Here is a 22,003-nt window from a genome sequence, read left to right on the forward strand (position 1 = left end):
AATACTTAACAAATATAGGCTTCTAAGTTCGAACAATCTTGTTATGTTTAAAAATGGTTGTCTTGTATATAAAATCCGACACAGCTCAGTGGTCCCCAAACTACGGCAAGCCACCTCCTTTTGGGTGGCCCCCCAAAACATGTCCGTGGTATATAGCATCTGCCAGGCATGGGAGTACGACATCGTCAAACTATAACCTCCATAATTTCCCCCATTCATTCTCTATAGCGAGTCTTAACAGTACACGTGTAATACTCTTTTTGTCCACTGGTGGTTATTTTGGCGCTGTTTCGCGTTTGCCATCGAAAACGGAATGAAATGTAGGCCTACTTGCAAACAATGCAAGAGGTCTATGCTGACTGCATCAGTGCTCAAAGTATTCTAAAAGTTTATCAATTAATTGCTAATAACTAACTAACTTCTATTCAAGTCATATATCTGGGACTTTCTGGGATAATTATTTCTATTTTTTATCCACTATCCACCCAAATGTTCATACAAATTCACAATTCACAAAGTTCTCATCAGATGAGTGAAAGTGGTCATTTCAGATGTTTTTGCCAGCACTTCATAAAACTCTCATAGTTTGAGAACTTTATTTTAAATTATTTGTATGGATATTGCTTGTTCACAATTTGAGCTGTGTATGCAAAGACACAGAGTTCAGAGTTCACACATTTTGAATATTTCATTTGAGCTACATTTTACACTGATATGGCATGATGGCAATATAAACACAGCTAACAATGGCTTTAAATTGCAATAGCCTATGATTAAATGTAATGGAATATTCAACTAGGGTAGACTGCTGTTCACAGCACTAAGCTATTCATGGTTACTGATATACCCCGAGTCTCTGGCCCTCTCTTAGAGCCAGGCAATGATTTAGATCATTAGTAACCAGTGTTACTAGAGGGGCTGCTAGAGGTGATTGTGCATACCTTACAAGAAATCAACTTTTGGTCAATCAGTTTTCACTTATAAAGCAGCTGGTGAGTGGAATACAATCCCACAAGACATAAGAGAGTCCATTTCTTATAGTTCATTAAAATTAAAATTAATGTGTGTGTTTGTGTGTGTGTGTGTGTGTGTGGTGTGGGCGCGTGTGTATCTCTGGTGGGGAGGGGGGCGTACTTCTGTTGTGTGTGTGTGTGTGTTGGATTTGGGTGGGTTGTAGACAGATGTGTAACACATCTGTTTTTTTTATTATATTTTTTATATATATTGTAATTGTTTTATTTTTGTTTTGCCTGCTTTTTTGCTGTAATTTATTCTTTTAATGAATAGGTAATTTTGCCATGCTCCTTCTGGCAGGGGGACTATTGGGACTATCCTTCTGGCAGGGGAGCCTTTTGGCTATAATTGGGTGCATTTACATTTTCTTTGTAAAATGTCAATTAGTGTACACTGTCCCTCTATAACAAATAAAGTTAATAATAACAGTGGAATTTATAGGTGGATGAGCTCAAACGTTTGAAGACAAGATTAATGAGGACTCAAAAATATATTTTTAATCTTCATCACTATCATCATATTCATCCAGACTGGCATTTACAGTATGTTCTCCTCATCCTCCTCTTCTTCCAACTGATTGCTACAAGTTTGTAACCTTCACAATTCCGTGCACTTTAATTTGTTTGAAAGGCAGGAGCGGTCAGGAAGTTTGTAGGTCTGTACACATTTGCAGGCCAAGTTAGTTGCATCTTTGTCTATGTCTGAATCTTCCTTTGTGTACGCCCTGTAGCAGGATCTATGGTAATGGCCTTCTGCTGCTAAGTCATGACTGGCTATGGATAGTACTCTTTTGTAACCTTTCCTGACGGCTGCTCTTCTGATTTTGTCATCAGGTCTTAACTCTGCACATTTTGTTAAACTCTCTTTTGTCCTTTGACCTTTCAAATACTTGCTACATTTGTCACAAAATACAGGTGCTGGTCATATAATTAGAATATCATGAGAATATCATGAAAAAGTTGATTTATTTCAGTAATTCCATTCAAAAAGTGAAACTTGTATAATATATACATTTATTCCACACATACTGATATTTTTCAAGTGTTTATTACTTTTAATTTTGATGATTATAACCAGAGACTTTCTAATGTGGAGACACAGCACTCAAAAAATACTCCATAGAAATGCATGGGGCTATAGTTTGTCACGCCAATATGGCCGTGGTCCACACATATCCCACCCCTTTCTCGGCAAAACGTTGACATGTGAATACATTGAGCCAATCATGTGGTGTGATGTGAATACATTGAGCCAATCATATGGTGTGTTGTGAAGACATCGTGCCAATCATGTGTTGTGATCTCGCCGCTGGAGCAAGACTGCCAAAATGGATGCCCGACAAGTGCCCAAAAAGCATTGTCAAATGGCCGCTGAGTGGAGGGACTTGCCTAAAAGGACTTTGTTATAACTGACAACTAATGAAAACCCCAAATTCAATGTTGAAAATTACAATATTGTGAAAAGGTTTGATATTAAAGACACCTGGTGCCACACTCTAATCAGCTAATTAACTCAAAACACCTGCAAAGGCATTTAAATGGTCTCTCAGTCTAGTTCTGTAGGTTATACAATCATGGGGAAGACTGCTGACTTGACAGTTGTCCAAAAGACGACCATTGACACCATGCACAACGAGGGCAAGATACCATGGAGGTAGGCTATTATATATAACTGGAGCGAGTGACTAAGTCCCGCCCCCATTCATTTCAATGGCCCATGCTAGGCTAGCTACTTCAGCCGAAAAAGTTTGAAATTGACCGCAGCCATCTTTATGAAAATGGCGTTTCATGGGTGTTCGTTTCCGGCACCAGCTAGAATTAGCCTATTAGATTTCACGTTACAGACAGAGACAACGTCAGGTACAACGGTATGTCGTTGATGAGGATTGGACATTCCCTCAGAGGAAAAGAATTTGTTCAGGAACGCGCTTCACTTCACCTTGTTATAAGCGCAAATTTATTTCATTGGATAACATTTTGGGAATGGTGGTAGAAGTTTGCCTTGTCTCTGAAGTCCTTATTTAATGTGATATATTTATATGTGATAATAAACAATGCGAATCAATATTGAGTCACTTTAGGCTACACACATAATGATGCTATATTTGGACAGGTTGTAGGCCTATTACGAAATAGGCTATCTAACGAAAATGGCTATAATTAAGTAGACATGGGATGTAAGAAACTTGTGGATAGCTGGGATTTTTGCTGCACCCAGTGTGAATTTGCAGCTTGTTAAACCTAGGCTTCATTTGCAGGCAGACGAAATGCCAGCGCAAATTAAACTTACCGATAAGCGCACATCCCTCGGGTATTGTGGTTCGAGCAGGCATTTCAAGAGTCTGCAACTGTAGTTGATATTTGGCTTTTGCCTCGACTGGAAGCCTGGCCATTTAAATCAAATGCATAGCCTAATCATGTGAATGTTGCAAGAAAGCAAAATAAGTCATTGACATTTGTTTCGTTTTTAATCACTTGAGGATATAGGTTAGGCCTACATGATCCAGACGTTGTCATGGACTACAGGTATGAATACAATCTACGTTTTAAAATAGTTTTCATACACAACGCAATGAGTAGGCTAATAGGCCTAATTGGATATAGGTCATTGCTATGTATCTGCTAAAATGTATGGTCATAATCAGTTACCTTGTCAACCCACACATAAGGCAAATAATATCCTGATATTACAACATTTACTTTTTCTTTTATTTATCACAAAGTCCGGTATAATACAGCCTAACCATGTAGGCATTAAGACAAGTATCAGTAGCTTAATCCAAGTAGTTAGTTGTTTATTTGTCGTCTTACAGAAATGCAAACCAACGTGGACGCTACGGGACGCCGCTGCCCAACACTAAACTTCGTGCATGAGCTGTCATCTACCAATCAGCATGTAAAAACTGGTGCCGGAAGTTGCAACCATGTAATGCCATGTTTTCAAAAATGTCGGCGGCCAAATGCCATGCTAAGTGGCTGAAGCTAACCCTTCAAATCCTGACCCCCTGCAAGACACAAAAGGTCATTGCTAAAGAGGCTGGCTGTTCACAGAGCTCTGTGTCCAAGCACATTAATAGACACCCATTCAAAAATGTGGGGGAGATTCACAAAGAGTGGACTACAGCTGGAGTCAGTGCTTCAAGAACCACCACACACAGACGTATGCAAGACATGGGTTTCAGCTGTCGCATTCCTTGTGTCAAGCCACTCTTGAACAAGAGACAGCATCAGAAGCGTCTCGCCTGCATGGGCTAAAGACAAAAAGGACTGGACTGCTGCTGAGTGGTCCAAAGTTATGTTCTCTGATGAAAGTAGATTTTGCATCTCCTTTGGAAATCAAGGTCCCAGAGTCTGGAGGAAGAGAAGAGAGGCACAGAATCCACATTGCTTGAAGTCCAGTGTAAAGTTTCCAGTCAGTGATGGTTTGTCAACGCAGCCGTCTACCAGGAAGTTTTAGAGCACTTCATGCTTTCTGCTGCTAACCAACTTTATGGAGATGCAGATTTTATTTTCCAACAGGACTTGGCACCTGCACACAGTGCCAAAGCTACCAGTACCTGGTTTAAGGACCATGGTATCCCTGTTCTTAATTGGCCAGCAAACTTGTCTGGTATTGTGAAGAGGAAGATGTGATGACACCATACCCAACAATGCAGAAGAGCTGAAGGCCACTATCAGAGCAACCTGGGCTCTCATAACACCTGAGCAGCACAGACTTATCGACTCCATGCCATGCCGCATTGTAATTCGGGCAAAATGAGCCCCAACTAAGTATTGAGTGCTGTATGCTCATACTTTTCATGTTCATATTTTTCAGTTGGCCAACATTTCTAAAAAAACTTTTTTTGTATTGGTCTTAAGTAATATTCTAATTTTCTGAGATACTGAATTTGGGATTTTTATTAGTTGTCAGTTATAAGCATCAAAATGAAAAGAATTAAACATTTGAAATATCAGTCTGTGTGTAATGAATGAATATAACATACAAGTTTCACTTTTTAAATGGAATTACTGACATGATTGAACTTTTTGATTATATTCTAATTATATGACCAGCACCTGTATACATTTGGCCTCATAAACTCTTAAAGTCGTTGGACCTTCCCTTGCGGATTTTCTTAGGTCCTCTGTGACAGACGGTTCTGCAGATATTTCTTTTGCAAGGATCTTGTCAAGCAGTTTCTTCATAGTAAAGATGCTACGGCATTTTCTGTGATCCAATATGGATGGTATTCTACCCTCAGAGAGACCTTTAGCAAGATCAAGGATGGGGCGATAGGCTCTTATTTCAGCTGCTCTCAGTAGTATGTTCCATGACTTTATGTTCATACAGTAGGTGCCACAAGGTTTATCATCTGAACAATGTATTAAACACTCCCCCTGAATACCACTACTTTCTTCTGCCATGCTTCTCTATTCTGGGATGTACAACAATTTGAAAGCAACAGAGATATATCAGGAATGATGTGCTAAAACGAGGCCTTTTTCTACTCAGCAACAGTGTGTGTGACTGTGTGTGTGTGTGTGTGAGAGAGAGACAGAGGGAGTGTGTGTGTGTGTGTGTGTGTGTGTGTGAGAGAGAGAGAGAGTGTGTGTATGTGAGGGAGAGAACATGTTTGAGTATGTGAAGTATGTGTGTGTGTATGTGAGGAAGAGAAAGATAGTGAGAGTGCAGTGGCTTGAGCTGTGGCTTGACTGTGCATCATCAGTATTCTATATCAACTGAAACTGCTCTCACACATAGGCTACATCTCTGTATATTATTTAAGTAAGTATACTCTTTTGATCCCATGAGGGAAATTTGGTCTCTGCATTTATCCCAATCCGTGAATTAGTGAAACACACTCAGCACACAGTGAAGTGAAGCACACACTAATCCCGGCGCAGTGAGCTGCCTGGAACAACAGCGGCGCTCGGGGAGCAGTGAGGGGTTAGGTGCCTTGCTCAAGGGCACTTCAGCCGTGCCTACTGGTCGGGGTTCAAACCGGCAACCCTCCGGTTACAAGTCCGAAGCACTAACCAGCAGGCCACGGCTGCCCCTAATTTTTGTCCTTTCTTTTGTTCACACACAAATTGGGGAAGTCTACAGTACGGTTTACTGCAGACGTCATTGCTTGATAATGATGTTAGTACCTTACTTGGGCCGGTTGGGTTATTATATCTAGTCTTTCACAAGTAGCCTAGTTATTGGTCATTCTTACTCATTCTCACACATCTGAACCCAAATAAAAATAAACAGGACTCACCTTGTAATCTGTTTTTGACACTACAACAGCCAATGTTGTTCTGTAGCCTAACTAAACTGCTTCCATCCACATACTGGCCCTGTGGCCCAGCAAACACCAACACCAGTGTTGCCAGATTGGGTTGAGTGATTTCCGCCCATTCACACTCAAAAACCCGCCCTCTTCAGCAAAAAAACGCCAACGTTTTTGTCATAGAGAACCATTCAACTCAAATTTTATTTGTCCGCCTAAAGCTTATTTTCCCCCGACCGACGAAGTCAAAAGAAGCCCAATTGGGCCGGCACCCAACACACTCTAAAGTTGGCAGTTTATATTTGTACTGTAGAATGTTCAGAAAAGAAATCTAGTTCCAGACAAATTGAAAAAACTGAATTTAGACTATAATAGTTATGCAGGATTACATGCATTCTCTTTAGAATTGAAATATCATGGCATGTCCGATCATTGTAGTTTTGGTATCATTAAGGAAAACAGATTAATTACCCTAAAATATATTCTTCTGAGACATCTATATATTCTAGATGTGATATAATGTGCATTGAGACATCTCCCAACTTCCTCCATACCACTATACCTTAGTTCTGTAATGTATTTTGCATTACATTGAAATGCATTTTCAATGGACAGCTATTAGTTATGGGTCTAAAATAGCTGTGTAAAGTGTATTCAGCTATCAAACCCATATATTTTCTAAAAGCCTATACTCTCTAGATGTGATATAGCAAGAGTTTGGATTTGACCCACCCACTTTTCGTCTTTTGCCTCTATCTAATCCTATATCCTAGGTGAAAAAGTGTATGACGGATACATTTTAGCCTATGTAATTCATGGAAAGCTAAATTATCCATCTAAACTGTATATTTTCTAAAAGCCTATTCCATCTACATATGATATAACATAGATTAAGACATATCGCATCATCCCACACACTTGCATACACCTATACCTACACATAGGCATGTATTGTGAATTGTACTGGGTATGGGTATAAAATCCTGTAAAAATACAACTAAGCTACCACTTAGAAAAGGTTATCATACCAAAACATATCTCTCAGACATAGAGGATTACGAAAATCATTGCTAGATTTTGCCACCTTTGGTGATACCAACTTCTGCTCTGGCCCATGGACTAATGGTACTAGATCCTACTTTTACTACTTATTCACCCCATATTGGCGGACGTTTTTACGCACCTCAGGCTCGCGCGCGCCACCGAGCGCATGGAAGGCAGATGCAGCTGCGTGTTTCAAGTGCAAGGTTGGCTCGTTACAGAGGTCAGGATGGCTGAAAATCGCTTTACAATTACGTGCAAGATATGCCGTCAATTCTACATACTAGCGGGTATGTCAGGATTATCAATTGGTGTTTAAGCTGTTGTGTCTGTATATGCCATATATGTGTTTAAATTTGCACCAAGATAGTATAAAAATGAAACTGTAGGCTAAACATCTATCAAGCGTGCTCAAGGGGATAGCTAGTGGCATGTGCTAACTAGCAGGTTTAAGTCGTTAGTTAATTACTTACAGTAGCTAGCTTGTTGGCAAGCTCTCTTTTATGTATGGGATGAAAAGAGATGTAGTTATGTTATATTGTGATGTTTAGGAAGTCATTTTCTCTTTTTTGTGTAGCGAGTTGTGAACTGCAAACATGAAAAGGGAGGATTAGCTAATTGGCAGAATATTGCTAATAGGCTACGCGCATTCCTTAAGTTTCACATTTTCAGACAGCCACAGTGTTTTTTTAGGGTTTTTTTTGTTTGTTGTTTGTTTATTTTATGTCTGTCAACATAATATGTTAAACGAGTTTATATAATTGTCAGTTGAAATTGCCGTTCGCTTAAGTAAATGTGATATTACATTGCAGAGGAGGAAGAAGGGAACCTCCCACACCTTCTCCAGTGTGGTCATGTGTATTGTGCTGCCTGTCTGAACTTGCTGAAGTCACCATTTAACACGATTACGTGCCCAGACTGCAAGGTGATCACAAACGTGTACACTCACTCCTATCCGTTATACTAGTATTGTTCAACCTTTTTTAAGCCACGGTACATTTTTTACTAAAAATCCCGCGGCACACCACCAACCAAAAATGTAACACACACTGTATCCCAAAAGTAATGACAATTTAGTTTCTCAATTTGTGGCATAGGCTACGTGAACACGGCAGTCATATCCGCCTTAACAATCTTTGGTCATATTGCTTGGGGCAAACACCTTACTGTCTATGGGCAACACTTGCCGACAATCAGAGACACCTGTTTCTCCATGGCCTCCATTGATTTTTGTTCCGACCTTGATGGCAGCGTTATTTATGTACGTTCGGAGCCCAATGGGGTATCTAGCTTTCTAATTTTTCAACGCCACTTCTCGTGTGCATCACTTAATTAACCAGGTTATTATTGCGCTACCTACTGCCACCCACTGACATAAAAGAGTATTTGTGTTGTTAAACAAAGGCATAACACAGTATTTTCCTAAATTTTTTGAGCCACAGTAACAAAATTGCACATTATAGCCTAATACAGCAGTTTAATCCATTTGTTTACAGTTCAGTTCAGAGTCTGCATTTCCCTTTTCCAGTAGGCCTATTTATCCATCGCTGCGTTACGTCTTCACCCATAGATATTAGAAAACTAGAACAACAACTAAATGGTAAATGTTTTTGGACTGATTAAGTGAAATTGGACAATTTCCCAGGGCACACCTGATGATCTCTCACGGCACACTGGTGTGCTACATGTGCTAATACTTATCTACATTTTATACGTTGTGTTTGATTTCATTATAATTCTGCCATCATATAGTATGTATGATTAACAGCCTTACAGTATATAACTTATGTTTAAGTCCATCATGAATGACTGGTGTGCCGTGGAACAACGGTTGAAAATCACTGCTGTATACATTTTAGGTTCTTATTAAAGTGGATTTCTCTGTAACACAGACATAATAACCATAGATAGATTTACATTACAAATGGCTATGACCTTTCAGCAAAAGACAAAGCTTTATTGTAAGTATATGTTGTGTTGTGTCCAAGTTGGAAACTTGTGTGGATGAAGATGGAGTTGATGGGCTACAGGTGGATAGCAAGACCATTGGCCTCATTTACACAGCCAAAATTAAGAAGAGGTAAGATGATTGTTGAGGTTATATTGAAGCAAAAGTTTATCTACTTTTAAACACGAACAAATTAACCACATATTTTCAGACAATGAGATCTACTCACATCCACTTAAAGCAGCACTAATCTAAGATTTGCTCTCAGGATCCCCCTACATTTGAGAAGCGCAATAATAAACAAACTAAATATGCATCTTTTGAAACAAAGTATGAACATAACTCTGATGTAATATAGAGGGAATGCATGTAGAAAAGGGTTGCTAGGTCGGTATTTGCCTACAGAGGGCCACTCAGACAATGACAGAAGTGCCGTTTGTCATGTTATGAGGTTATGTGCCATCAAAATGACTTTGGAAACATGTTAAGGTCAAAAAACTGTTAAGGGTGCCTTTGATATACTCATAATTTGCTCTCATATACAGTTACATGTTTGTAGTCAGTTGTAGTGTATTTTGTACAGCCGAGAAGACCGGCAGAAAACCAACGCTGAAAAGGCGCTAGCTGTCACTGGATCGGGCCACACAGAAAAGGTAATGCATGTTCTCACATGTACCGTATTGACAGACATTACCATCATGCAGTCATAGCAGAGTGGGTCCATGTCATGGTAGACTACCTCATACAAACCAGATGCACTACAAAATCAAGCGTCTCTTTGTCACATATGGTCTCGTGTTAGTTGCGTTTGTGTGTCTTACAGGATGCGGCTCTTAAGAAGGCAGTGGATCATGCCCTCATTGAAGCAATTAAAAATCAGAGTCAGTTGCAGAGCATTCATGAGGTAGTTTTTGCATTCCTGTTAATGTTAGATGATGAAACTTAATTTTTGTCTTAAGATGATCACCACACCGTGAAAGTGCGAATTGTTGGATGAAATATTCACATGAAATCACGCTGGTAATTCAATATGCATTCTTATTAGTCTTTACACACCAAGGACGATGCAATGAAAAATACATTCAAGACTGAACAAATTTCATCCTTGGGATGTGAAGACTAATAAGAACACATGTATTTCATTACCTGCGTGATTTCGGGCAAATTTTTGCCCGAAAATTCGGACTTGGTGTAAAAGGGCCTTAAGTCCGCGGATTCTTGTGCATTTGTGTGCAGCGTTTGGCTAAGGGGCTGAAGACTCAGGTGAGGACTGAGAAGAAGCGTCTGCTTGCAGAGATCTCCGAGATGACAGAGAAAGCCATCTGCGTAGTGCAGAAAAGGTAAGAATGCTCCATGAATCTTGGAGATTACACTGTGAAAAGATTTGGAAGGCAAAAGTGCTCTTAAGTCAAGTGACTCCTTATTTAAAATGGATCTGAAGATAAACAGTATAATCATTTGCCAAATTGTAGGTGATTTATCTTGGCTTGCTATCAGCACTTAGTAGATTTTTGAGAAGGTGGTATTTGATCAAATGCAACATTACTTATCTGTAAATAATTTGATAACTGAATTCCAACATGCATATAGGAAAGAACACTCGACATGTACTGCCTTAACTCAAATGACAGATGAGTGGCTGACAGAAATTGACCATTAAAACATCTGTGGTGCGGTCCTTCTAGATTTTACTGCAGCATTTGATGTGATTGACCATGGCCTACTTCTTCAAAAGCTGGAAAGCTATGGTTTTCAACCCTCAGCAAGAGACTGGCTGAAGAGCTATCTGACACTAAGGTTTCAAAAAGTATTTTTTAATGGTAGTTTCTCAGACAGTAAAAGAGTAGAGTGTGATGTACAACAAGGAAGCTGCTTGGGTCCACTCATGTTTTCATCTTTACTAATGACCTACCTTTAGCTCTACACAATGCGAGAGTAGTAATGTATGCGGATGATACAACTGTGTATACATCTACACATGACACCTACAGACCTAGCAAACTAAAAGTATTGTATTTAGTTCTAATCATTCCTTACAGGCACACTATGCAGGTTTTTTAGTGTAATATGCAAGTTTTTTTTAGCTCAGTTTACCTTCATTTAACAGCTTCAGAGTCTGTTATATGAATGGTTATATTACTTTTTTCGGGTTGAATAGTGGCAGTCTCGCTGCTTCCTAGCGCCTGTGAGCGGAAAAACCACCCTTGCAACTGTGGGCCGGCGGGCCGACGGCCTCAGTGTCAGGAAGTATAACAAGTGCAACGAATTGCTTTACTGCATTCAAATACACATACGCTCCAGGCACCGGCTAGAAAAAGGTAGCGATGGAGTTTCTCAGACATTCGTCATGACAGAGCCAGCGAAAAAGAAGCAAAAACAGTAAGGAAATTGCCAATACTGCATAGTTTACCTATAAGTCATGAACCAGTGCTTAATCTCTCTATTACCAAAACACCAATCAAACAGGTAATGGAAGTGAAGCTACTAGGTGTCATCTTAGACAGTAGACTGTTTTGGTCTAAACAAATTGACCAGATAGTGAAGAAAATGAGTAGTGGAATTGCCTTACTTAGACGCAGCAACTCATTCCTTGCTCATTCCTTGCAACAGACAAAAAGAAGGTTAAGGATACATTGGTCCTTTCTCAGATAGAATACTGCAACATTGTATGGTCAAATGCCACCAAGGAACATCTGGACAAACTTTCAGCGGGTCCAGAACAAAGCAGCACGACTTGTTCTTAGATGTCCTTACAAGACAAATATCAACCACATGCACTCAATCTTAAACTAGTTGAAAATTGAAGATGGGCTGAATGCTTCCATATTAATGTCAACCTGGACAATTTTAAACAAGAAAACACCACTGAGTCAATATAATCTCTTCTGCAAAAGTTGTAATACCCATACTTGTAATACAAGGTATGCAGCTGCGGGGCAATTTACTGTACCTAAAGCCAACACCAACTCATTTAAATGGACAGTCAAATACAGAGCAAGAGCAGAACAGAACAAGCTGCCAACTTTCTTAACTAAGATAAATAAAAAATCTACTTTCAAAAAACACATGAAAAAGTATCTTAGTCAACCATACATAGGAACAGCTGTGACCTGAATAGTAATTAGTGGGTGCATGTAAGAGTATTTAGTAGGTTTTTAGTAAGTTTTATGTATTTTGTTTATGTATATATCATGTATGTATGTATCAGAGGCGATTGCTCTAAGACTACAGGGGAACCTCAGCCTCCTAAAATATCACGGAAAATCGCATCAAATAACACTATTACATTAGCTTCTAGCCTACTATTCCAACTGGAACATGCTGAAAACATGTTCATCTTCATGGCTAGTTTGTTCAGCAATAAGGTTTTGCTGGTCATTTATCGTGATTTCGCACCCGTAATACATTGCTGTGACGACACGATCCATCAAAAAAACATGCAAAAAACCCATAGACGCTCGGCTTCACTGGCCTTTCAATGGCACTACAGAGTGGGCTGATCTCAGTGCAGAAAAGCAACATGTTTATTGGACAAGCGCCACAAAATTGTCATTTCCAGGGAAGCCCGGTGTCTGGGAGTGAATGGGACAGTGGGATGGCCCGGACGCTGAGCTTCTGTATGATGATTGGAGGAACAGTCATAGAGGCTGGACTCTTTGATTGACCGCATATGTCGCAATCTGACAGGAAGTGGTTCAAGTTCAAGGGATGCGTTAACGTTAGTGTTGGCAGGTGAAGTCGAGAGGCAAGGCAAGTTGCTGCTCAAGTTCTCATAATTTGGGAGCAATACAGTCGGTTTCTATTTGTCTTTGTAAATAGCATACTGTAAATAAAACCGTAATGTGGAGTTACAGAGTTTGTGACTTGCTTTTGTTTCAGTTGTGTATTGAGGCTAAGTTAGGTAGCGCGCTATATAACGGTGTAGGCTACATTATGCCATGTCTGCCATGCCTACTGTTTGGACTATTCTGGATTTTGGGATAATTGTTGCCCTCAAAGAACAACATAGCACCTTAATAATATTAATTTAATAATTGACCATTTTTATCAGAGCTTCCCCTGTTCCAAAGAGCAGCAATCGCCACTGGTATGTATATGTATAAATGTATGTATACTGTATACTCATATATATGGAGTCTTGTGAACCAGGTGAAGGTTTGTAGGTCTGATGTAATGCATTTTTAACCTAGGTTTGTAAGTCTGATGTAATGAATTTTTAACCTAATTATGATCTGTTTGTACTGTCGGACCCCAGGAAGAATAGCTGGGACTCATGCCCCAGCTAATGGGGATCCTATAAACAATAATCAATAAACAGCATTCTGTGCCTGTATGTTATATAAACACCCCTCCCTGGAGTTACCAGTATCCTCCCTTCAAACCATTCATTCAGACTTGTCTTGTTCTTGAATTTCCCCTTGGGGATAAATCAAGTATCTATCTATCTATCTATCTATCTATCTATCTAGTTCTTCTGTTTGTGTGTTTCAGGAAGGTGGCATTGGTGTCAGGATTGGGTGAGCTGGATCACTGCTTCTCTGAGATTCGCCGTATGTTGCAGGAGGTTGAACAGAAGAAGAAAAGTCTAGAGAGTGCGATTGCAAAGGCCGAAAACTTAAACTCACCTGTGCTCCAGGAGTACTGCAATGCTGAGCAGGTAAACAATTATACTGTAAACACCAGGGTGTGGTAGTGCACAAAAGTAACAATTCTGTATGCTCAGTTGTAGTGTCAATATGTTGGTATGTTCATATCCTTTATACTCTTCTAATAGACAGCAATCAGTATACTTCTGTCTACCTGACTTTTGTTCAGCTGTCAATGGCTCCTTCCAGTGCCGGTGAGGTACACATGCTAAATTGCCCATGTGACTTATCTTGGCCAAGCCAGGCTTACCAGAATGGTGTTTGTTTGTTTGTATAACTTTGCTTAACGTAGGTGCTGGAGGCTCTGCGTGCTCCTGTGGACATGCAGGCTTTTGATCTGAGCTGCCTGACTCAAGTCACAGGACTCGGGTAACATTCCACACACACACACACACACACTTTGAGGTCATTTAAAGCTTCTTTAAAGGTACTACTTTTGTTCATGTTGACAGTAGAGTTGATAGTAAAGTGAAAGTCAAAGTTGATCAGTCAAATCGGGGTTGACCAATTGTCAGGCAGCGTCGTTACTGCTGCTTCACCACTCACTTTTTACAATTTGTGCCTGGTCATGCATATTTTATTGATAAATGTGTGTGTGTGTGTGAATAATAGTAGAAATGCCCTGCATTACCAGCAGTATGATCAGTTAACCCATAGGGGTAGAAAGCAGTTATTTTGTCTTATTCCACTGCTTGGTTGAATTTCCCATTGTCATACGTAATTTAGAACGACCATTAACCGTATGTTATCTGCACACCTATGAAGTAGATCCATTTTTTTGGCCGTATCACACTTGTATATTAATTCTCCGAACTCGTTGTGAAATTTAAATGAACTGTCACGTTGCATCCGAGCTGTAAAATGCAGACGTTCAGAACATTGCAACATTGTAGCATATGACGGAGGTGGCTTTTAGCTAGATGGCTTTTAGCTAGATGGATGGACAGCAGGCTAAGTAAAAGCGATGTTTCAAAGCTAAAGTTCATCAGAATCTTGGGATACGCCCGCTTGACAACAGGAGAGAGAGAACTAACGACTGGCCTTTGGCCGTAGCAACCATCCATTTAGAACTAGTAACGGCAGTTTGTCCTGTGAGTTGAGAAATTAGTTGATATGTGTCGGAAGAAATTAGTTCTACAAACAAGACAGTTTTAGCGATTAAAACGTTTAAATTGTAACAGGAAATGAACACAACGCAAGTGGTAACAGTGGAATAAGCGGGATAATGGACTCCACGGTGGTCTGTTCACAGAAGTTAATGCACTACGAGGTTTAAACGGCCATTATCCCTTACTTGGCTGCTGTAATGGTTGTTCTAAGCCTAGATTTAAAGGTACTATCCCTTTAGTTGCCTGAAAATGTTGTCCTCAGTAACACTAATGCTTTTCCATGTATATTTGTCTTTGGTGTAGCTGCAGCCTTGATTCAGAGAAACTGGAGCAAGCTCTCAGCATGAACCAGGGCAACAGGTAAGCCTGATGTGTCTGTGCAATGGTTGTAATGGGGCAATTGCTTTGTCTTGCTAGCTCAGCTGCAATTTAGAACTGTACCCAGTTTGCAATTTAACACAAAGTTATTCCCTTAGATGAACATGAGTACTGTGTCAAAAAAGTTTGGATTCAGCTGATACACAACTAAATTGTCTAGAAACCAGAATGATGATATTCTGACCGTAATAATACAAGAATGGCAGCAAGACAATGCTACTTATACTGTATACTTCTAAAAGCACTAAACAGACTTATTTTGCAATCAATATAAAAGCTTAAATAAATAAAGAATATAACTGTTACACCACCAAGGTCATGTCATGCTGATTGATTAATTAGCCTACCCATCAATATCTGGAAATTATATTCAAAATATTAGGCTATATGAAATTTACCCACAATGAAGTAATATAACAGATTTAGGGATCCAGGTTTGATGTATATGACTTTGGTTTGAGTCCCGCATACAATTAACCAGGGTAATATCCAGGGATTTCCCTTCATTTTAAAACATTAAGGGCAGCATCGATGTGTTTTTGCTGATCATCCAAGTCAGATCATAAAAAGGCAAATAGGTGATGTATCACAATTAATGTAGCATGTTATGCTCAGACAGAAAAGCAGAAAAAAATTGTATCAAAGTAAAGGGAGAATTGATTATTGGTATATTTCCACAATAAAACCACTCATCTTTTCTCAAGCCTCAAAGACTAGGCTAACACAAACATAATGTGCCCTCTAGTGGCTGATACGCAAAAAAAATAAAGAATAAAGACTCAGAAAATTAGATGAGGGTCAACACAGTAATAGATTAAACCAGAGGTACTGATGACATAACAATGGGGATTAGGAAGTCACATAACTTCTTGTGTCACAGGCAGATTTAAAACTGTTAAACTTCAAAAAGTGGCTAAGATAGTGACAGAGCAGTAGACCTTTTTCACAGAAGCCATTAAACACATGAAATAGCAGGGCAAGCACAGGTGTTACTAAATACCTTAATTACGTATCATTTCAGTTTAAATGTAGCAGAATGAGAACCGTGGACCTTTTTCACAGCAGCCATTGTGATGTATATGGCAGGCCCAGGTGTAACTAATGAAATGAATTAAGGTTCTGATTCTGCTACACATACTGTAAACTGAACAGAGGCTTAATTTGCTCAATGCACAAAAGGCTCTCAGTGCACTCATGTGTTTCCGGTGGAGCGTTAGCTGTATTGTAATGGCATCTTCTGTTATATTCTGCTCCTTACCTGTTCAATCTGACATTGACAGTGAATACCTTGTTTGCCCAATAATAACAATTTTAGCACACGCATAAATCCTTCTATATCATAGTGTGCGGATTCACTAGGTGCAACAACCATTCCGTTCCATGTAGACACTAATTACATTAACAATACCAGCAGGTGCAAACTCACCTGTCTCCATCGGAAACAAACCAGCACACTGAGAGCCTGTCGTGCATTAAGCGAATTAAGGAATTTCGTAGTACCTGTGCTTGCCCTACTATATCTTGTCAAAATGGCTGCTGTGATGTCTTATGAGCTCTTTACAAACTGGTTGGCTAATTAATCTGGCTCAGGGCTATCTTCACCAGATATTTATCTACTTTATTATTGCTTAACACAGCACTCAGTTTATTAACAGTATACTTGAGCTGTCAAATTATTCTGTAGAACACTATGTCAATGTAAAAATAAATTAATTTAGGCCAGAAATTCTTAATACAGTTTTATTCATGCATAGGATTAGGACGCTGCCATTCAACAAACATTTTGTTAGCCTCCTCCATGCTAGCCTGACGTAGCCAGAACTTAATTCTATTCAGAATATGGGTGAACTGTTGCATTGGGACGTGATTATGGGGCATGTTTCAACTGACACCTCTGCACACAATTGGATAGACCTAACCAATCAGATCAACAAAATAGCCTACCATGAATCCTTTAGGACAGCCAAGAAATCTTTCTTCTCGACAAATGCCTTAATCACCGTTTTCTGTTAATTTTTTTAAAGTCAATATCTTAAAGATAGCGACATCTAAACATCTAGCTTCTCTTGTGAAAAGCTTTTGGCTGTACATAAAATCAACCAAAGCACGCTCAGGTCACGTGAATAAATAGGCACCATTGCTCATCTGGCGATCACTGTATATAGCCCGCTGATTTGATTTGGCCAACTGATTGTCATACGCCCATATACAAAGCTCCAGACTAACTAGGAGCACAGTGGCCTCCAACTGAACATTTTAGGGGCGCAACCAGAAAATTAAGGGCACACACCGTAAATCAATAGTGGTGGTAGGTTTCTTTAAACATGCATGCAGGTTCGTTGAGAGACAGAGAGACAAGGAGAGACTGCGCTAAGGTGCACATAGCTATACAATGAAAGGATTTCATTTAATTTTAAATATAATTTAAATAATAATAAATATATAATAAATAGTACAACATAAAAAAATCATTGTGTGGTGGTCAATGTTGATATTGTGGTGGGCCACCACAAATAAGTCAATGTAGGGGAAATACTACTTGCTTCTGTAGTGCTTCTGAATAAATGTACAGTTCTCTCTCTGTCTGTCTGTCTGTCTATGTGTGTGTGTGTGTGTGTGTGTGTGTGTGTCGCTTGTCCAGTGTATCTACGGAGCATATGACTCCAAGGTTCAAGAGATCATCGAGAAGCTCTGTAGAATCTCGTGGCAGCCTCTCCCGCCCAAAGACCCCCTCACCGCCCTCCGCTGCAGACTGGCAGCAGGAGTACCAGGGGATTCAAAATGCTCAGTCCAACTCCAGCCCCAATGTCATCATCGAGGAGATCTTTGAGGACAGCCCAGGAGGTATGGACACGAAAGGTGGGGTGGTAGCGTAGTGGCTTGTAAGGTTGTAGGTTCGATTCCTGCTAACATTGAGCAAGGCACTTAACCCTGAGTTGCTCCAAGGATACTGGCTTTTGTAAGGATATAAGAGAAGGTGTTTTATGAGCAGTGATTTGTAGACTATTTGTCTGTGTCTGTGTCTGCATGGTGGTTGCCACAGTTTCTGCATCGCCAATCCAAATGGCAGAGCCAAAGCAACAGGAGGGTCAGAGGAAGCCCAAAGGGACCCAGAATCCTATGCCACCAGCCCGGGAGGAGAAAGGTGTCCACACAAATATATAGCATATTAAGGCCGTACATCATGCCATCATGTTTACAGTTTTTTTTTTTCTGAATGCAGAACAGAGACAAAAATAGAAATATAAGATTGGGGAAATGTTCTAGCTTGGACTATGGACTTTTGTCCTTCCTATAAGAATTGCTACCTGTAGACTTTCCTTAAATTATATAGCCCTACATTATGGGTTATTACATGTTTTTGATATGGCTGTCCCTAAAGTGCCCATATTTTGAAAAAAAACTTTTTTTCTGGGATTTGGGGTGTTATTATGTGTCTCTGATGCTTCCACACGCATACAAACTTCCCATCCATGCTGTTTTGAGTAAGATACAGGTTTCTGAATGTATCCTGCCTTCAGTCTCCGGGTGAGCTGTTCAAAATCGGCAGGGCTTTCTACGTCATTGGCTGAAACATTTAAATATTCCCACCCACTACACAGTCTGATTTGTTAGTTAGCACGAATCCAGCCAATCAGAATCACAGAAAGTTTCGGCTTCTCGTTGAGGCAGTGCAAGTGAAGCGCCCACTTTCTCCATTTAGCTAATTCCCGATTGATGCACGTAGGTGTCAGTCTAACTACTGAAACATAATCCAAACTCTCTCAATTTGGAAAATGTAATGTCAAAATATAGCTGCAAGCAGCAATGGAGTTGGGATTGGACTGGACTGGACTTGACTGTGTTGTGTTAGATTGGATTGGACTTGATTGGATTGGATTGGACTGGACTAGATTCGAAGGTCACCGAATTTATTGTGTGTCCTCAAGACCACATACCAAGTTTGGTTTAAATCGGTGAAAGTGTTGATAATTATAGCACCCCTAGTGGTCAAAGCACACCAAATTAATTGTGGGTCCTTAGGATGTGTTCACGAATCAACGTACCAAGTTTGGTGTCGATACAAAAAAATGTTTTCCTAATTATAGCGCCCCTAGTGGTTAAAGTACACCAAATGTATTGTGTGTCCTCAGGATCGGGTCCTGAGTCCATATACCAAGTTTGGTTTCGATACGTAAAGGCGTTGCTGAGATATGAGCTAATTTCCTGTATCTCTAGCGCCCACCCTAGTGGGATGAAAGGTCACCAAATATATTGTGTGTCCTCAGGATAGGATCCCAAGTCCATATACCAAGTTTGGTTTCTATATGTGAAAGCATTGCTGAGATATGACCCTACTTCCTGTGATTATAGCGCCACACAGTGGTCAAAATGTACCAAATTTCTTGAGCCTCCTCCTTATTGGGTCCTGAGCACATGTGGTAAGTTTAGTCTTGATACGAGAAAACCTTGCTGAGATCACTTCACTTCCTGTTTGGTGACTTTGCCGACCATTTTAATTGGCTGTTACAGGCGAACGGTTTTAGATTTGAAGACAAAAAGGGATAACTTTTTTGAGGCTTGGTCTGACGATCATCTGCACCAAGTTTCGTGAAAATCTGACAAACTTTGTGACCTGTGAAAACTTTTTAGTGTTTTTGATGAAATCCCAAATGGCGGAAAATCCATCATGGCGGAAATTGACGTCATAGGGTGCGTTGAACTCGGCTTGGTCCAAGGATTCTAACAATACCTCATTTTCGGGTCAACGGGTCAAAAGTTTGGCCTATTGGTGGCGCTAGAGCGCTCAAGGTGCCGGTATGAAACTTGGTGAAATTAATCATGAGACTGTCCCCAATCAGTGTGCCAAATTTCACAACTTTTCACCAGACGGTTCTATGGGCTGCCATTGACTTCAATGACGGAAGCGTAATAATAATAGTAAGAAAACATAGAAACACAATGTGTGTAGGGCTGGGATAAACGATTATTTTTTTAAACGATTAATCTAGCGATTATTTTTTCAGTTTCGATTCGATTATCGATTATCTTCCTATTAATTCACTAATAGCAACTTATACATGTTTATTTACAAATCTGAATGAAAAAAACATGCATTTTTTTAACATTGCAATATATGTTTATTGCTCTTAAGATTCCAAAATAAAAGACTACGTCTATACAAGTGCAAAGTAATGCATTCTTAGTCAGAGGTAGCATTCAATAAAGTTCAGTAGTGTACTGTATGTCAATTAATTGAGTGCCTGTCATTTTAAGACGTTCGTGTGGGAATCCTTGCAATTATTAACACAGTTAAAAGGTAAAAAAAATTCATAACGTAGTCAGTTCAAATAACGGTTCGTACTTCTCCTTTGGACAAGCACTTTTGAGTCTTGGAAAACACTTTTCCATTTACATCGGGATTTTGCATTCAGAATCAATAAAATGAGCCCTGCATGAGTAACAAATACAAGCAGCTGCAAGTAAGCATGCTAAACTTGCCACCCAAACAGTATTCTAACGTTAGCTTTGAGATACTGCTTGATTGCATACTGTAACTTAACTTAGTTTAGTCTCCTCAATGTACTATTTTGTGATAAGACCTTAGCAGAGTTTAGAGTTAACATTTAATGCAGCAGTTTTGAACAAATTTGCGCAGCATGGTCACGATGCTAAGCGGATTTAATAGCAATTTAGCACACTGTTCTATGCAGTGCTTCTATGTGGCAACAACAATCCTTCAACAATCGTGAATATTTTGTTAAATGCACATGCAGAGGAGGAGCAGCGGGCTCATTACGAGAGAGAGCGGGCGGGGCGAGTGGGTGCAGCTCAATGAAATTAATTTATCTTATATTTAAAATGGTAGGCCTACAACATAGAACAATGTGTTCTATCAATGTGTGGTGGCCGGTTTTGATTTCGTGGTGCCCAGCCACAGATTAGTCAACGTATGGAGCACACTGAAGGTGTAAAATTAAAAATATTTAGCAGCACACGTTATGCTTGACGAATCGACGCTTCTCATATTTTATGTCGGGCGTATTTTTTAAGTCCAACGCCATCGACACGCCGACGCGTTGTCCCAGCCCTTCGCAGCTTCGCTGCTTGGCCCCCAATTAAAATTTCTCACAATTTGGTAGTAAATCTGACGTTATAGCTAGGCAGGCTCTTAGCCAAACAGACTACAATGTTCGATAATAGACAAGTCCCAAATTATGTGACTGGGTTCCCACGGGTTATGGAATTTCTGTAATATCAGGGAATTTTTTTATCATTTTTGGGTCAATGTCATGGAATATCAGGGAATTTTGTTGTAGCAGTTTAAAATGTACTTGCCAAAATACATTAATACAAATATATGTCCATGCAGAATTGGTGTATAGTTTATTAGCTTTACTGCTTGCTTAAAGAGTTGTGGTTAGCCCAACTTTGTTAATTTAATGTCCATTTATTCTTCTCCTGCCCAAAAAAAGTAAAACATTCTTGAACGCTACGCAGCTGCTCTGAAATGTTTGGACGTATATTGCATCATTCATATAATAGGTCATGGAAATTTAGTTTTTTTGTCAGGGGAAAGTCATGGAATTTTACATTTGACTTGGAGTGGGAACCTTGATGCTATAACGAA

At 39.7% G+C, this 22,003-nt stretch overlaps 1 protein-coding gene across 1 annotated transcript in view; it reads left to right on the plus strand.

Annotated features, from left to right (window-relative positions):
• The first annotated feature begins 7,469 nt into the window (after positions 1-7,469).
• rnf17 (ring finger protein 17) overlaps positions 7,470-22,003 on the plus strand; it is a 41,967-nt gene continuing 27,433 nt past the window's right edge. The window contains exons 1-11 of the mRNA XM_048240399.1: positions 7,470-7,602; positions 8,125-8,237; positions 9,301-9,392; positions 9,844-9,913; positions 10,084-10,164; positions 10,497-10,600; positions 13,752-13,917; positions 14,199-14,275; positions 15,319-15,375; positions 18,035-18,237; positions 18,437-18,538. Coding sequence (XP_048096356.1) covers positions 7,482-7,602; positions 8,125-8,237; positions 9,301-9,392; positions 9,844-9,913; positions 10,084-10,164; positions 10,497-10,600; positions 13,752-13,917; positions 14,199-14,275; positions 15,319-15,375; positions 18,035-18,237; positions 18,437-18,538 — 1,186 coding nt within the window. The 5' untranslated portion in view covers positions 7,470-7,481. The remainder of the gene's footprint in view (positions 7,603-8,124; positions 8,238-9,300; positions 9,393-9,843; positions 9,914-10,083; positions 10,165-10,496; positions 10,601-13,751; positions 13,918-14,198; positions 14,276-15,318; positions 15,376-18,034; positions 18,238-18,436; positions 18,539-22,003) is intronic.

Source organism: Alosa alosa, chromosome 4 (genome assembly GCF_017589495.1).
Source record: "Alosa alosa isolate M-15738 ecotype Scorff River chromosome 4, AALO_Geno_1.1, whole genome shotgun sequence".
NCBI classification, from domain to species: Eukaryota; Metazoa; Chordata; class Actinopteri; order Clupeiformes; family Clupeidae; genus Alosa; species Alosa alosa.